The sequence below is a fragment of the Puntigrus tetrazona genome, chromosome 11 (genome assembly GCF_018831695.1).
Source record: "Puntigrus tetrazona isolate hp1 chromosome 11, ASM1883169v1, whole genome shotgun sequence".
Classification (NCBI taxonomy): Eukaryota; Metazoa; Chordata; class Actinopteri; order Cypriniformes; family Cyprinidae; genus Puntigrus; species Puntigrus tetrazona.
Window position 1 is genome coordinate 22,345,829 of NC_056709.1, and position 18,935 is coordinate 22,364,763.

The 18,935-nt window shown below is 38.8% G+C and overlaps 1 protein-coding gene across 1 annotated transcript; it reads left to right on the forward strand.

The window, feature by feature from the left end:
* Window positions 1–268: 268 nt before the first annotated feature.
* lrrc38b (leucine rich repeat containing 38b) lies at window positions 269–17,923 on the forward strand. Its single transcript, XM_043252949.1, has 2 exons — window positions 269–2,878; window positions 15,638–17,923. The coding sequence occupies exons 1-2, from the start codon at window positions 2,251–2,253 to the stop codon at window positions 15,883–15,885; spliced, it is 876 nt and encodes a 291-aa protein (XP_043108884.1). The 5' UTR covers window positions 269–2,250; the 3' UTR covers window positions 15,886–17,923.
* Window positions 17,924–18,935: the final 1,012 nt, after the last annotated feature.

Sequence of the window (18,935 nt, forward strand, 5' to 3'; positions counted from 1 at the left end):
CATTCAGTGCTTTGATGCAACCTGTGTTGTTAAAAGCGCTATATAAATAAAAATGATTGATTCATTGATTGATTGATTGATATTCAGAAAGCTTTCGTCAGAAGTGAAACAATCAAAATTTCTAACAAATATACTTATATAATATATAATATACTTATATATATAAAAAAATTATATATATATATATATATATATATATATATATATATATATATATATATATATATATAACAGATATATAACAGATATATAACAGATATAAGAAAAGTAAGCTTTTATAAGTTCACGTCTCATGGTGTTCATGACGCTCTCTGGCTCACTTCATCCTGTACACCAATATTTTAGTGATTCATAAAAAATGCATCGCTGTCTGGCCATCTGAGATTTCAGCATGGAGATAAGTTAGGATTATTAGCACCAATTTTTTGTTTGCGTCTGTTAGCACCATTTATTTTTGCTTTTGGAATCTAAAGGAGAGATGATGGAATATATTTATGAATTGAAGACAATTACTTTTTTTCAGTATGACAAATTCAGTTGATGTGAAACTTTAGGTCAGTTGCAAAGATCATCGTCTTCAAGAGGAAGGTTGGCCCACAGAGAATGTCCTTTTGCAAGATGCTTTCAAGCCTGCCTTTATTCTGGATGAGTGCACTAAGCAGTGAGCTGTAAATTACAGTATTCACTCTAGGTCACGACTCTTTCAAATACCCTATTAGATTGCAGACTGATAGCTTTGTGACCCCAAGATGCCATGTTTCACCTTACACTTCATGTTATTTTCTGGTTTTCTTTGTGTCGTGACCAAAGTCTGTTTTCATAATTCCATTTACCTGTCTGGAGACACTGAAGGAGCTGTGTGAGAGTCTGACGCTGTCTAGCTCCTCCCTGCTGTCCTTTACTAAGCGGCAATGATTGAGTGAACTGCCTGGTGATAGCTAAATGAATGAAGACGTGCCCTTTGCTTCCAGAAACTTCCCTAATTAACTGTGGCACTGACGTCTGCTTAGTAAAATATAATAAAACAGGGCTGGGTCTGTGTGCTTCGCCTCTGAAAATCTCTAGGAATCGATTTATGTCGTATGAAGGTCAAGACAAGAAAATCACTAGAATCTATTACGTGGGTTCAAATGCTTTCCTTGACATACAGAATAGATTTTTATAAGAGGCTAATAAAGCTGATAAAAGAACACAAAAACAGGACTGCATGCAAAATCTGTTGCAAATTATGTGACTGTTTATCTCACAAGGAAATGACATCACATGTTGAGTGCATGGTCGCCTCGTTCCTCCATATTAAACAGCAAAGACAACACAGGACAAAAGCAGTCCATGAGCCAGCATGCTGATAGACTTCCCCCGTTCTCCCCGCCGGTCTCTAATCTGCATGCAGACAACTTCTTTGTGGATATTTGGATTTCCTCACCATAGCAACAGAGCTGCAAAAACGGGCTGTACAACCTCTCATCAGACACAGTCGTGCCTAGGCATCGTACGGTGCGCGGGAGCCAGACGAAAGGGAGATAAGAAGAGGAAAAAGACAACCGGGAAGAGGACACCACTGCCTCGCACCTAATTCTCTGTGGGAATTCTCCTCATTAGGACCATGACAGCTCAGTTACAACAGCTCCGAAGTGCCAAGGGTCATGTTGACAGACGCCGGTAGAGCAATCATTCCTGCGCTCAGATGAGGGACAAATGGAGGGATGCAACAATTTCACTCTTTGCTCACCATGACAGAGCCTCTCTTTGCTGAATCCTTTTGTGTCAGACCGCCTGGCTTCGATCAAGCGCGGGTTAATTGCGAGAGAGCGGCTGGAAGAACACCCCTCCTCTTCCACGCTGCCAATCTGTTCGTGCCTCTGATTTTCCACTCATTCTGCTCTCTGCTTTCTGTTTACCTCTGTCTGCTGCTTTCTCCACCCCTTTCTCTCAGTCTCTCATGCTTTCGCGCTCACTCCCACAGCTCGCTATCTCTCCTCCCCTCGTGCCTTCAAAGCCAGCAGTCTGCTCGTCACTCCGGGGCTGCTTGCTACATGATCTCTCGGAAAACAGCGTCCGCGTCTTGCTCGAGCTGCTCCATGTGCAAGCCATAAGATTTCTTTGCCCAGGACGGCAAGATGCTCCTGCGCTGGCACTGATTCTCGGCTCGATTTTTCCTTCCCCTCCCCTTTCCTAGTCTTTTGCCCTCTGACCCTCACCCCTCTGCCCCTGACCCTATTCCCTCTATTTTCCCCCTCTTTCTTGACCATGTTGCCATGTGTCTACCGGCTCCAGCCTGTCCTTGCCTTGCTCTTCTTCGCTTTGTTCACTCAAGGGGAAAACTGTCCAGCAACCTGCCTTTGCCCAGACCCTCACACTGTGGACTGTAGCGGGCGCGGACTGACCCGTCTTCCCGACGAGATCCCCTTGGACGTGCGGAGGCTGCTGTTGGCAAACAACTGGATCCCACGGATTCCTTCAGATTTCCTCGTGCTCTACAGCGACCTGGTCTACCTGGACCTTCGCAACAACTCGCTCTCACACATCGAGCCAGGCACCCTTAGCACTTCCTCCAGGCTGGTTTTCCTGGACCTCGGTTGCAATAACCTGACCGAGATCCCCAAAGGGACTTTTGGGGATTCAAGGAGCTTAATTAAGTTGCGCTTGGGCAACAACCCGCATTTGAGCATGATCAGCGAAGATGCTTTCATGGGTCTTACCTCCTTGCGTGAACTAGAACTAGAACGCAATGCCCTGTCCGGGCTACAGGTGGGTGCCCTGAGCCAGCTGCCCTCTCTCAGGGTGGTGCGGTTAGAGGGCAACCCTTGGGTGTGCAACTGCAACTTTGCCAACCTGTTCACCTGGCTGGTGGAAAACAGTCACAAGCTTCCGAATGGTGAGTCTTTGAATGTTGACATCAACTATTGTAGCTTGTTGAACCTTCTCTCGCTGTTGCATAAACGCTACTGTATGACAGGATTCATAGCTATTTATATTACTCCAGATTAAACAAGGGACCTCTTCCTCTGATCTAAATTTAGCTCTCTCTCTCCCACCCCCACAATGACTACAAGGGATTTCCAGAGTAATGACAGATAAATGAGGACAGCACAGAAACATTGTGCGACCCCTGCAAGTATGCAGTGATGCCCTTATCCTCAACAAAGCTCACGTTTTGCATTCCGTATGGGAATGTGGTTTGTGATCGTTATACATGTTATGCATGTCAAACACCTGCTTCTGCAAACAATCGGGTGTCATATACCAGCCGGTTATGGATATGCTTTTTATATGGAAACTTTCTTACTGCAATGCTGTTCTGCTGTTCTTTGGGGTTACGGTGATGGAAATAACCTGTTTATGCTGATCTGTGATTAGTTTGTGGTAGAGTTCACAGAGGTTAAAGAGATGTGCACTCCAGAATATAAATTCAAATCATCATCTACTCTTCATACCTTCATACCTTTCTAAATCTGTATGACATTCTCTTCTCTATGGAACATAAAAGAGTGAGAATGAAATATCATTTTTGGCATTTAATTATGACGTACTATTGGTACTGTTGATTAACCATGTTTTGGTTTGTATTCACCGTACCATAACAATGCATAATAATACCCTCACTGTATGATGGTCACAATACTGTTGTGTAAGGGTTGTACAGCATAAAAAAACAGCTTGTTCTAAAAGCATAGAAAAAGCATATATAATCTCTTGTCTCAGAAATAGTCATAAAAGACTAAGAGACTAAGAGAGAAAAAATGACAGAGCATCATTCTCAGGAGAAGGGGGAATGGAAAACAAAAAAAATCAGCTTATACAAAGATTCAGTTCACTGTCTGACATATAAAGCTCAGTGTTTTTCTATTAAATAAATGATGTTGAAGATGGGAGCTGGGGAATTTCCACTGGACGCTTTATTTAAAATTCATCGACAAGTAGCAAAAAGAAGCATTTTTACTTTCCGTAGAGGCTTGTCTTTATATTGCTGAATGCCTCTAACATATTACCTCTAAAATATCTGAAATAAAATACAAAAATAGAGTACAAACATTTAGTCATAATCATCTGTTTATTTCTTTAAATGCAGTGTTTACAGCATTTCCGCTAAAGTTGTGTTGCGTTCTGTTCAAATAAACAAGCAGTGTTAGCTCATAAATCAGATGGTGAATAAAATGATCTTATCTCCCTCTATCTATCTACTTGTTATATTATTCCTCAAGAGGACAGGGAGATTTACAACTAGAAATTGTATATACAATCCCAGTCATCATTTCTCTGTGGCTAAAATGGAAAATAGATAACTCTGAACAAACATTATATCTAATGGGCAAACACCATGCGGCCCCAGCGCTCCATTATGTGTCATTTAGTTGAGCCGCTTGTGCTGTTTGTTTACATACGGACATGACCTTACTTTAGTGCAAAGAGAAGTTAAGAGCTGCTTGTGGGAAGTAAACACGCGAGGGCTACTAAAAGACAGTCTTCATGAGTCTCGTGTATAGGCCCTAGTCTTTAATAGAAGTTACTGATGATTCAACCACAGTGAGCATAAAATCATTTTTATTACCATATCACTGGGCCATTTTCATTGCATTTGCTACGCTAATGCACATTTTGATTCGGTCCTTGAAAAGATGTTTGTGCACTGGGTAAAATATGAGATCCCTCGGTGGCTCCGACAAATAAATTTATCATGGGCTTTCAAAGCAGTCATTAGAGGGTCATAATGAATTGTATGAGAGAAGGGAGCCAAGCTCACATCAGCATCAGCGTCAGCAGCACACAGGAAGCCAAAAGCAAAGCCAAGCCTCAGGCGCACCCGCCAACAGGGCCGCCGTAGAAGCACTCTGAAATTGAGTTAGGAGTGCACATCTCACCTCATGTTTTCCACTTATTTCTGCATCACTGGGCTCTTATGACTTGAGGAAGTCCGAGAGCAGCTGGTTATAACTACAAACAGCCTAGAATGACCTTTGGAGCCAGTATAAACAGATGACTGGACTGCACGTCCTAACAGGCTATTTATCTGCCTGAAGATGGACTTGACTTATATAGATATGATGAATGAGAACATGGTGCTAATTCGTTCAGATTGATAACTGATGATCTGTGATTTAATCAACTACTGCAATTATTGATTTGAATACAGCAGATTATACTTGGAGCATTGCATTTTTAGTCTAAGATATGTGATAGTAAATTCTCCAAGAGAGGAGCTTCTAGAGCATCTGTATATGCTGCCTTAGGGTTTAGGAAAATTGAGTTTTAAATCAAATAAACATTAGCTCCTCTCCACATATCAGAGGAATGGTTTATTACCCTTTTGAACTCCTCAGCTCAACCGCTGATCTCACCCCGAGATGCTTTGTGTTGGTCAGAAATGCAATTGGCGAATGCATATCTGCAGCATCAGAGCTCACCGTGGATTATCCCCTTAATGAGAAGATGGATTTCCCAGCAGCAGGAACTATCAGGTCTTCTATTTCTAGCTGCATGAGAAAAATGATAAGGGAAAGAAACTGTTGGATTAGAAGCTGAAAATATTACTGTAGATTATCCTCTCACCGTTCCTCAGGCTATGTTACATTGTTTGATCTGATCTCACTGAAATAACACCCAAAGATGAGTTATTCACCAGCATTTTTCTTAAGTCACCTACCGGTTCGGATTATGATGGTACAATAAGAACCTATGTAAGGGTCATTTTCTTATTGATTTAAAAAAAAAAAATCGAATTATTTATATAAATTAATCGAATCATAATTAATTAAAAAAATTGTTTTTTTATTTAAAATTGGTTTCTGAAATGTGCTGTCTTTCATTCATTAGAAATCCCCTAAAAATGACTAGGAATCTACTGCATACAAACTGATATGTTCAGATGAAATGTTAAGCACGCACTTAGGTTCAAGAGCATGTGTGATTTGTATTCATGTGTTCAATACACAAGTATGTGATATCAGATGGAGACTCGTTTTGGAGGATGAGGGTGTCTGGATAATTCTCTGTGAGCATCCACATTCAGAATAAATCAAAGTCCATTACAGTCAATCACTGCCGAGCCTGGTTTGTATCACCAGAGACCATATCGTTTGAGCTCATTTTCTGTATTTATCAATATAGCAGTTGCAACATTTAATAAATCACTAAAATGAAATAATGTTGCATATTTTCAATTTTTAAATATTAGATAGATAGATGGATCTGCTATTGAAGTCGTTTATTCTACGCTTGTCGTGAACGGTGTGTAACCAGCGCAGACTTGCTCTGCTTGTTTTGCTAGTGCTCTCTTTCACACATTTTGATTTCCCATGTGCCCATGTGATCATACGCCCTGAGCACAGACTAAGCAGCCTGGCAGGGTGGGCTGCACTGGATACTGGCTGATGTAATGATATAATGGCTGGATAAGCCCTTTATTGTGTGACCTTTGAACTATGTCTGGTAGATAAAGGCAAAAAGCTGGTCACTAGGGGTGTCTTTTAATGGATGAATAATTAAACATACGGTGATGTTAAATATATGCTGTTTTTTAAACTATACATACAGAAATAAAGTGTTTTTTTTTTTATAAAATCTATTTGAAAATCAAACAATATCCTAATCAGGAAGTGGGTCTGTATATATTTTAGCGTTTATCAATTAGACGACAGGCATATAATACTACTATTATTATTATAAACCTTATTTATGCTCACTGTAAGATATATTATATAATTATACACATATCCCTCAACATTTCTTCACATTTCTCCTTGACTGGATGTAAAAAGTGGCACAGCTGACTCCATTCCCCCCATCAAGCTTTCATTGGTTGCGAGAACTTGAATTCCCTATTTAGTTTTGCCCTATGAATTCCCTGTGAAAATGTTGTGAAACATGAGAATGGTTTTAAGAAAATTACTTGACTCTTTGCTCACAAAGTGTCCTCAGGGGAGGATGTGCTCAGTGCACTTTCTCAGCCTACCAGCAGCCTCCACCATGAATCTTTTACGAGGGAAACGAGTGTAAACATGATCCACGGCTGTCATCACTGCTCATGGTTAAGACAGAACAAAGCACATCTATAATTAACATCACCTGTGACCTCAGACTGCCCTGACCAGCGTAACAGGAGTCTGAAGGGACTCGTTTTAACTGATTTACAACCAGCTCTTTCCACCCAAGACGTGTCAACCGAAACCTAATAAACTGACCTCAGTTTGAGATGAACACATGTATTTTAGCTATATGTATTTTGCTTTATTTATTTATTTTTTTAAAGCAACAAACTTTTTTAGAAAGGTGAACATTTATTAGTGTGTTCTCTGGAGACTGAAGACTGGACATGACCAAAGGCTTACTGGTTCTCACTCAATGATGAATACTAAATTAAAAGAATCATGTGAATTTTTGCCAGCTTTCTATCAGGTATATTCTATACTGTTTAGTATTTTATCACATGATTAACTAAACAGGTGGCCAAATAAATAAAATTGAATTCATTTCCACCATCTGGCATGTCCAAGCCCATATATTGACTTGCGTGCTGTGTTTTTGCCTATATCTTCATTATGTAATAGAGATTAAATCAATCCTCAGCACGTAGTGTGTTATGTATGCGGTATGTTCTGCTCCCACATTGTTTGTAATAAAACTCTAGATCCTGTCTGCTTTGTGGCTGCTGGCATGTTTCCGTGAGTGCGTTAGCGTGTATTTTTTACGCGCTTAAAATAATCCACCTTATGGTCTGCTTCATGCCGCAAATGGCATCCAGAGCAAATCTAAATGCACTACTGAGAGCAGTACCATGTGTCTGTGACATCATCCAATCCCCCGTATGAGGGAAACCCCTCCTGATTGGAATGAGTCACGCACAGCTCTTGCTGACACAGGATGGAGAGCTTCTTTACTATAATATGAGTTCCTCTCGCTTACTAATTCTCTACCTCCCCTTGACCTTTCTCTGAGCTCCATCTTTTACACTGATTTTGTGTTTAAATGCAAATGCATGCAAAACAGCATCGTTTTCTGAGCTCAATCAAACAAGCTCATACTTGTACCTTCGAAGAGAGCCCTTGAGTACCTGTGCAGTGTATTACAAGGTAGAGAGCAAAGCTAGAGTTAAGCTGAGGTCAGGCAAGGTTGTCAATACGCTGAAATGCACACCGGCTATTCATGCGTCTGCAGTCAATGGCCTGAATGGAGTTAGAGATGGGGACGATGCCAGACTCCAATATCAGGCTCACATCGGCCAGGTAAATCAATCACTGGCAAGAGTGTGTTACATCGGAGCATTCATTCCTCTTACCAGACGCTAATTTTGAAAGTGATCCATCAAGTGCCGACATCACCTTGACGACATCCAAGTCGCTTCAAATCGCTCGCCCGCCACTATTCCTAATATACTGAATGCTGCGCGGTTCACTAGATGAGGAAGAATGTATGGTGTATTTCAGTGCGGGCGTATGTATATACTAAGCCATATCTTGCACGTTGTGTTTGATTATAAAAAATGCTGCTACATTTGAGGCGACATGATTATTCTTAATATAATTCAAGTCTCTTATGCTCAAAAAAGGCAGTTTTTATTACATTTATGGGTAACTTAATTCTAAGTAATGAATTAATTTATTACAAGCTCTCAACAGTGTCACTTGATCCTTCAGAAATCACTTTAGTACATCAATTTGGTGTAGTCGTGCAGCTTAATATTTATGGAAAACTGTAATATTCACACACACTCACCCAAAGTCCTGTTGTGAAACTCTAGATGGTGCAGTCTAGTAGGTTAAACTGAATCTGACATAATGACATCGTCACATGGCAAAGCTGATTGGTTCTTTTGGTATTAGCAGTCAATGGGCTTGCTGCTCAACGTTCAATACTTGGCTAGTGCTTGCTGAGGCAGTGGCAGCACGCTTCAGAAAACTTCCCAAGCTCCAGCTGTATAAATCTGCTATGGAGTGATTCATATATGCTATACGGGAGTTATTTAATATATGTTATATGTGCCTCAGCAGTATTTCTTTCATGCTTAAAGCAGCATGTTGAGGATGTATTGGCAGTATCATTTTTCAGTACTTGCTCTGCCGCAGCAGCAGCATTGTTATGCATTGTTATATACATTACCATGCCAATCCCTCCAAAGAGTAGTCATGATAGATGTATTTCATAAGTTCGCATTTACATACAATCAGATTGTGCCAATTGTAAGCTTCAGGGAGCAGTTGGGGGTTCGGTGCCCTGCTCAAGGGTCTCACCTCAGTTCAGGTTACATGTCCGACTCTCTGTCCATTAAGCCACGACTGCCCCAATTTGGGGAGTAAAATATGGATGTAAGCAAGAACGGAACAATTTTGCCCTCTAAAATATCTTTGACAAAGGATAACAGTGTGATCTTCTGTGTGGCTCGCAAAAAGCCCATCATGCTGACAATTGAAAGTGGCGCATTATCAGATCTGAAGCAACACTGCTCAGGTGTATAACAGGGTCATATTAAATGTGAAAACTGACAGAATCAGGCTTACTCCCTGTAGCAAAAACTTATTTAGGTCGAAAGGTCAGAGAAAATCTGAGTGATTAATCTCAGCTATCCCGAACCCATGCTAGACAGAAGACTATCTTTTGGCACTCACGAGAGAGAGCCTGACAGCATCTAGGCAAAGCTTGTCTCAGATCTTCTCATTAAAAGCGAGCGAGTGTGATAGTTTTCCTCTGGGCCTCTTAGCGCTATCCGGGAATCTGACCGGTTTGAGTTATCACAGCTCTGCGTTCACAGCGAGGGTGTTGGCAGTGTTAACATATACCTGAAACAAACTGTAAGATGCAAAGTTTTGAAACAGAAGTCATTCAGCCTAAATGTGGCCCTTGCTGGCAAAATGAGTCAGAATGAGCAGATTTTACATCAAACTAAAGATGATATATGACTTGTTGGAATCAGACCAACAATGATTGAGCTACAGCCATTTGAAAGCTATAGAGTCAGCACAGTTGATTTTATGAAAAATCGAGTAAAAGATTTCTAAAGATTTCACAGCAAAATCATCAAGCAACCTTGCATATTTTCCTCCAATTCTTTTTTTAATAATAACTACTATATTATTAATCACAATATAGCTATTTGTATTATTCAAAATAAGATTAAAAAAATCAAGAGCAGTGAGTGATTGTTTTCTTTTAATGGTCGATTAACATTGAGATCTATATTAAGAGCTACTGTAATGCATGGATCTAATATAATATCTGTAAAAACTGTTATGTTGGCTGTTGTTGTCTACTAAATATAATTCAAGTAATAGTAATAGGAAACAGTGCGTGTTTGTGATGGTGATTTTAGTTACATTATTCCGCTATTAGATGACTGGTACAGAGGTGTAAACTAGGAAGTAATTTTTTACTAAGTGATTTTTTTTTCTGTAAAAACACCTTGTAAGACACAGCCAACAAATGCATTGAGCAGCGCTCTCACCGTAAATCTTATAAGACAAAGATATCGCTTCCCACAGCGGACATTTTAACTAATGAGATTGAGCTGAAAAATTAATTCTGTATCAGACGCAGGTAATCACACTCGCTCAGTCCATCTCTCTCATTAATACTCTACAGTGAGCTTTAAAAACAGTAATTACAATACGTTCTACAGTCAATAGTAGTAACAGAGGCTTGGGCTTAGCTGTTAAACTGTAAGATTTAGATTTTATACCAGGGCAGAAGGAAGCCTTGTCACAGCCATGCTGATATACAACGATATTGCACTTCTACTCGTGTGATGTTTCCCATCATCTAATTCTGTAAAAGTCAGCATGTAGCATTTTACATTTCAAATGCTTGCTTTTGAAAATGTTTTGACTCATTCTGCCCCTTTAACTGTTATAAAAATCAAACACTCCCCTTTAAGAGCTTAATATTAGCTGCTCCACTTTTCAGCTTACTTTTTTATGGTAGGGGAACATACTGACACCGCAGTATCAATCAGAGCATCCTTAGTGGAACAGTTCCTTTAAATAAACTTGAATTTTACCTTTCTGAAAACAAACATATATTACATCTCCTCTCTCTTCAGGACATGCTGCGTTTGCCTGTTTTTGTTCTCCATCTACAACATATATAAATCTCAAACAGTGTTTAAAATCCCCTTGAACTGCAGCACATGCAGTGCACCCCGAGGACACATAAATATGATTGACATTTCAGAAACCTAATTTCCACGAAATGTGGCAGGCTGCTCTATAGCAGGCTGGCCAGGCCACTCGTTCAAGTACGGTAACCTGTGATAGAAATAAATCATTTACCAACCTTAACCAGGTCAGGATGCACTGAGGTCAAGAATATTTCCTGCCACACTGAGTATTGATTCATTTCTCTCTGTGAACAGCCTGCGCTATCCATTTCCTAAGAGCGAAAATAGAAGAAAAAAATGACATCTTGAGCAGGTATTTGTGAAGTCTTAAGCAACATTAATCAACCTGAAGAGACAGGTGGGGGTCACGTGATCAGAGAGAATAGCCTCTTAAAGTGCCGGAGGCCACTGTCTGAAGTTAGCAGAGCGGTGAGTGTGTGATGAAGCTATGTGAATATAAATACAGGCAATTTATCTCCTTCATCCTCCAGCGAGTTATCCTGACACCAAGGCACAGATGGACTCTCCAAGCTCAAATTTCAGACTCTCAGATCTGACGTGAAAATCAATACGCAGATACGCAGATACACAGACCCTTATAAATGGAAGAGATATTCATATGTAAATGCTGTGAGGTCACTGGGGACATTACAATGTAAAACAGTTCACAGTCGGTGTTGCAGCAAATGAGACATTGTGCTTAAGGAGGTAATATGAGTCCTGCTTGCATCACATCCCTTCAGTTCTTGAAAATAAAATTATGAAACACACATTAATAATAGTGATCTCATGAAAATGTATAGAAATAGACAAAATAAAAACTTGTATAGTAAAAAAACAATACTTCTGGTATGGTACAGAGAATTTTAACATGCATATGATACTCAGTTTTTGTTTGCATATGATTAGTATCTACCCAATCTACCCTAATCGTTCATTTTAGCGTATCAACCTGGCTGGGTTAGAAATAAATTAGGATATATATTTAGACATAGAACAATGTTTGTTTTGCATTTTCCATTTTAGTGAGCTAAAGATCCACTACGCAGCACTCCAGTGCTTGAGGTTTGTCTCCAGTAGCATCCACCCACCTGCTTTGAGCTTGGCTTCCCCAAGTACTTCCACCTTTGTGTTAATCATAACAGCATTTTACGATACCTACAGGGAATTTATCCATCAAAATGTATTTATCTTAGAAGCTATTCATTTTATACAAAAAATACACTCCAGTTTCTATGGAAGCTCCATCCCGGCTAAATATCTAACAGCTCAACATAAAGTTGTTAATCTGAAATCATGTATCATGTTTGTGATAGAGACAGGTCAGCGCTTGTCAAGGAGGTCCGATGACTAATATGCCATGAGATATCAGACTAATACCATTCTGTGAATAACATCCTGACAACCTCAAGGCCTGCAGAGTGTATCAGTTTACAACCGTGTATGATTACCAGTCGACATTCTTCCTTTTTCAGCTGGTAATTTGTGAACATTTCCTATGTACCGACTTGCCAGAAACTAACATGAGTTTCAGTGCATAATAAAAGCACAAGGCTGGCTGGTGTCAGGACTGAGGCTGAGGCCATGACTGTGACAACCCATAATTAAAATGTCTTCATAGCCTTTAATTGTTACATCAAGTCCTTATAAATGAAATTACACGTCGGTTTCCACACTGTAAAACATCTGACTGTGAATGTGACCACATACTGACTACTACTTATCACACTGTTATACTGTATATCATAAAATAACAGTATCTTGTTGAAACGGAATTGATTTCAGAACTATTATGGTAATTTACTCTCACTTGTGAGTCAGAAAATCCTTCACGGTGAAAAAAAATGTCGTATGATGTTGCTAAAAAGAGCATTATTTGGTGTAATGCAATGTGTTCATGCAGTTTAAGTTTCAACAAACACATTATTTTCCACATATTGTTTCTCCTCTAAGCCCCGCCTTCCTGAAACGGGTTGATTTGTACAAAGCTCATTGTTCTAAAAAAGCAAGGTGTGCCCTCATTGGCCAGCTATCCAGTGCATTGTGATTGGCAGAACATTGTAAGTGTCTGACGGAAATGTTATGCTCCTTACCATAAACGTGGTACTGTGTCCTGGGTTATAATACAAAAACAATAAAGGCAAATGAACAAATGAAGCATAAGCTGCATCCAGTGGGGACGTAATTACTTATTACACATTTTTTAAAAATGTCTTTTAACAAAACGTGTTGCATTGCACCTTGAAAACATAATACCATATCTACATTCATGGTCAGAGAAACAATAAACAACAAGCACTACTCTTCACTCAAAACTGTTTTAAAATGAACTCTTTAAAATGAATTAAAAAATATAAATTTTCATACAATTCTAAGTTATTTAAAATAAATAAATAAATGCAAGGCCTTATGGTATTGCCCTGTTCAGCAAAAATGACCTTGAGTGAACTGATTTCATAGTAAAATTCTAAATACGTTAATTTACTAGTTTACTAGTTAAACCGTTTAAAATGCTTGCAGCATTTTACATTAGAGAGTACGTGAAAATGAGAGAAGCTAGATTCACACCTCTGTCGTCTTCTGCCGTTGTGCAGATACCCCACACAAACTGTGAGTTAGCTCTGGATATAGTTACATCTCCCACACAGAGCCTCACGCTCCAGTGCATCAGATGACCTGGCTGTTAAAAGCAATGAAAGCAAACATGTCATCACTCCCGTTTTTCTGTGAGACTGCACGTTCTGACTGTGAGAGAGAGAGAAAGAGAGAGAGAAACGATTCAAAAGCCCGTTGCTTGTTTTATCATCTTTGGATCTCATGATATGCTCCCGCTGTTTTATTTCTTGCATCTAAGCAATCAGCCATGGAAGAAAACAAGCCTGCCTTGATATCATCTTCAGAACTCTTTTTTTTCTTTCTTTCTTATTTCTTTTTGTTTTGCGCTCATTTAGATGAAGATGCGTTTTTCTCTTTTAAATTCCTTTTTGTAAACTCTAATCACACTCTTATTAACATCTACTCGCATACACAAATATATAATTTACATTTATATAATGCCAGTTGATTATATTTCTCTGTGCAGCTGAAAGCTGTTGTCGGATATTCCTCTCTGTGGATTTCATGATTATGTGCTGTCGACGTGCCCAAGTCTTATATGCCCTTGATTTAGTGTCATTAACACGCAGCAGTGAATCAGCGGGGCCATGCTGAGTGCGTGCGTGCGTGCATGCGTGTGTGTGTGTGTGTGTGTGTGTGTGTGTGTGTGTGTGTGTGTGTGTTGTTTTAAATGAGTGAGTGCTGACAATCTGACTTCTGTTCTGGTCAAATAGTGGCATAAATAAACATGAGAGCTATTTTAGGCCATCTCATGAGCCCCCTGCCATTTCGTTAACATCTGTAATATTCAAAAAGTCTGATCTGAATGGACATACAGTACAATTGTGTGTAACAGTCTTCGCATGTTAACTAATAAACTGTACTATTACGGTCTTTATGTTATCATTATGTTATATATCTGTTGTGTGTTTAGTCGAATTATTTCATTATAAGTTATTCAGACAATATGCATGCCTATACCAGGGTTCTGAGTTTGAATTAGAATTGAAATGCTCACACTAGACAAGAAACTGCATTGGAATGAAAGAAATAAAATAGAGAATTTTGGAGTTATTGAAAAATAAATGTAAAATTGATACATCTACACTATCGTTTAAAGGTTTAGGGTCAGCAAATTAAACTGTTTCAAAAATACAGTGAAACAGTAATATTACGAATACCATTACAATGTAAAATAACAGTTCGAATACCTTTTAAATGCAATTTAACATACTCATGTAATGGCAAAGCACTGTTGCTCCAGTCCTCAGTGTCGCATGATCATTCAGATATCATTCTAATATGCTATTTGCTGCTTAAGAAACATTTGTTATTATAATCAATGATGAAAACAGTTGCACCTATTAATATTTTTGTGGAAACTGTGATGCATTTTTCCTGTATTCTTTGATAAATGGCAATTCAAAAGAATAGCGTTTGTTTGAAGTAGGAATCATTTGTAACATTATAATCTCACTGTCACTTTTCATTAATTTCACTATTAATTTCTTTCAAATAAATCATTAAATATCATATTATGATTCAGAAAACGCCCCTTTTGAAGCCGATTGTGCCCTTTTGCTGCGATCCAACACTCTAATGCAGGCTATTACCCACAATCCCATGCAGTAAATCATACTGTCAGAAGAAGACCACAAGAGTTTTTAAACCTACACTCTCAGAAATAAAGGTACAAAAGCTGTCACTGGGTTGATACCTTTTTAAAAGGTACCACTTTGGTACCTTAAAATATTAGTATTAGTATCTAAAGTGTTCACATTATTACTTAAAGTGTACATATTAGAACCTAATAGGTGTACCTTTTGAAAAAGTTCATACCTTTTGAATGTTCATAAAAAATGAAATCACATGTACTTATGTTTTTAATGCAAATATTAGATCTCAGTCTAACTAAAAACTAAACTGTATTCTTCTGTTTCTGTGCTGTTTATACAGGTATAGAGGGTATGGAGTGTTCCTTGCCCACCGACGGACGCCGCGTGCCTCTCAGCCAGCTCTCCCAGGACAGTTTTCGAGAGTGCCAGATCACGCTCACCCTCACTGATTTCCTCATCATCATCTTCTCGGGCATCTCCGTCTCAGTGGCCGCCATCATGGCCAGCTTTTTCCTGGCATCCACTGTCCACTGTTTTCAGCGCTGGAGCAAGGGCACTAAAGGAGACGAGGAGGAGAGTGAAGAATGAGGAGGGGGTTTAGAGCCGAGCGACCTTCAATCTGATTCAGAGCTGCCAGTTCCTGACAGAGTTCAAACAAACAGCGTGACTGAACAGACACCAGGTAGAACTCGAGCAGAAATAACCTGATTGATAGCGTCAGCACTAATAAAGTGACCAGTATGGACGCAGCACCCTCAAAATCGAAGGATATTTGGTACGAAAGCAAGCCTTAGTATGCAAACTTCCAGGGATTTACTTGTTAAAGGAAATTCTTTGAGATCTTGTCCTGCAGTAGAGTTTCAGTGTTGTTGAATACTCGTGTCCGTAGAGTTTCCCTTCATGTCGTCAATATAAAGTTAGCAAAATACAACCGTGCTACTTGTTGATCGTGCCAAAATAGCACCGGTAGACAGCGATGGTTCAGACATGCGCTGATGAGCAACGATGAGGAATTGTCGCTTTACAAGTTTCGCAAGGAAATGTTGCATCTTTATACAGCCAAGTATACATGATAGAAAGCCATTTTCCTTCGAGTTTCAAAGATGGGAAAAATAACGTAGAACAGAAAGCGTTACCTAATAATTGAAAGGATAGAGCTTAATGTGAATAGTCGTGTCAAATACCGCACTTTAAATGGTCCTACCTGACATCGGCCCTCAAACCACCAGGTATATACACTGGTTCAGCCCAGATCTGCCAAAGAATGCTTTGACTGAGGGACTGAGGTTAATGTGTTTTGAAATATAGATTTATTTTTCTTTAAAGAAAGTTTGTGATCTTAGCGAGATTACATTTATTTAGCGTAATTACGGTACTACTCACATATAATGATATATAATATCCTTAATGTGACTAAAGACAATATCTACGAGATGGAGATAGGTTCATTCTACAAATGTCATTATATTATATTCAACAACTCATGTCTTAAAAGTATATTTGAAAAGGTGTACAGTGGGCCCAAAATGTGTTTGGGCAGTTAAGTCAGACATTGCAATACGTAACAAAATAGCGAACTAAGCAAAAGATTCCTTTTTGGTTGAAAACAAAACAACAACAAAATAATTAGACGATACTGTCATTATTAAAAAGGTAAATTTAATGAATATATACACAATCAAAATGTGGTAAAATGCAACTGCAAAAAAGTTCCACAAAAGTGAAATTGTGACTGATTAAAGGTTCGGCATTCCTCATATCAAGTGTCTAAATATGTTCTGAGGCCACTGTACCTTCAAGCGTCTACAGATTGCTGTCTAGTGTCGATTAATACTAATACAGTGTGTAACTAACAGGCATACATTTCTGTTCATAATGTCAATTCCATCAAGAAAATTGTTTTGTCAATAGAGCGTACGGCGGAAACGATTTCCGAATGTCAGAAAAAGACATTTGATTGTTTGTGTTTTCCTTTATGAACATGTCTGTCGGTCTTGCTTCTTTCATATCCTTATTTGAAAGGGCTTCACCCGTCTATAGAATTAGGTATTTTGCACAATTTTAAGAATCACTTCATTAACATCCTAATATATCACCATCCTCTGTTCCATTGTTGCTGTCGACAGATGCTCTGGATGTACTATTTCGAGAATATATAGCTCTTTTTCCCAGACAGGTATCACAACTTCATTTTTGCGGTGCATGCATTATTAATTGGATGTGTGAAATGAAGCAGACGGTGTGCTAGCCTTCAAAAATGTTGGGGATGGAAAAAGAAATCATTGTGATTCAAAGACCATCTTATTTTAAAGGAATTCCATTCTGCTCACAGAACCTCAGCCATCATATTGTGTTGGATGTAAGAAGCGCGAATGCATATTAATGTAATGTAAATGTTCTGGTGTCAGGACACGGCTGACCCATATGCACAAACTTACAAAGCTAGACTGTAGCATGGTATCATCAGCAGAACTCAAACCTGCAGCTGTAATATTGTCATATTGAAGGATTTTATTTTTTTCCCCCACGTATGTACTGAAATAGCTGTTCAGCCAACCAGAAAAAAAAAATAAAATCTTTGTATTTGCAGGTGAAACGAAGCATTAAAAGAAAATCAAACTGTAAACGAATGTTATAGACACTTTCTATGCCATAACAATAGAGTTGTTCAGTCATGACATCCATACATTTGCAGACCTTAGCACGGTTTCCCATTAGAATTTTGAATTGCTTAATTGAATAGAATTATGAATAAAACGGGAAATAGAATGTAATAACAATAGTGCGAGTGAACTATTTGAACAGGCATCAGTCAAGCCTCAAATGGAAAATTTGCAAAAAAGAAAGCAACTGTTGGTATAAGAAGAATCAACTGTAAATTAAGCGTTTTTATATTTTAAATTGGTAACTCATAAATCAAAAACTCCTGAGGGAAATCATGACCCGAAAGTTTTTAGTGCTCCAAACAGCTGATTTTACACAGATAACGCCATTTGCAATGACAAAAGGCATCAAATTTCCATAATCAATACTTTCCTTCATTGTCTACATAACAAGTAAAATATGGCGTGTTCATTGCTGTGCCGTCTGTTTCTGAATTCAGTGTGTGTTGTTTGAAAAGAGCCCAGAGCTCCCAGAATCAGTCATATCCTGTGTCATAACTGTCACACTGAGCGATGTAGTAAAGATGTGTGTTGCATTATAACGTGGAGTATATTTGTTCTCCATCTTAACTGAACACCACATATACCTAGAAACCAACTACTATGTAGTTACAGTACAAAGAAAGAGACAACAATCTGAAATGAGGGTTTTTCCTGCATGACCCAATGGCAACATCATCCAGTACTTTGTTTTTTACTCCGTATGGCAGTGCACTGTTGATGAAATACAATATCATATTAAAAGGTAAACTATTTTCAACTGATCTTTTATTCCTTTACACTGATTTTGTTCTTAACAAAATATTTTAAGTTGCAATGTCCAGTTCTGTAAAACAGACATGTTTGAGTGTTACTTTTCCATATAAAGCTTGACTAGACATGAATCTAATGGGTTTTGTCATTTTAAAGGCAATGACTGTGAAAGCGGGTTCTAAACACTGAGGAGACACCGAATTTCACGCCCGAGTATTAACG

What these genes read in the sequence shown, in the direction of transcription:
- lrrc38b (XM_043252949.1), top strand. Translation starts at nt 2,251, where the DNA reads ATGTTGCCATGTGTCTACCGGCTCCAGCCTGTCCTTGCCTTGCTCTTC. An exon ending in CAGTCACAAGCTTCCGAATG is followed by an intron (nt 2,879 to 15,637) that starts GTGAGTCTTTGA and finishes CTGTTTATACAG; the next exon opens with GTATAGAGGGTATGGAGTGT.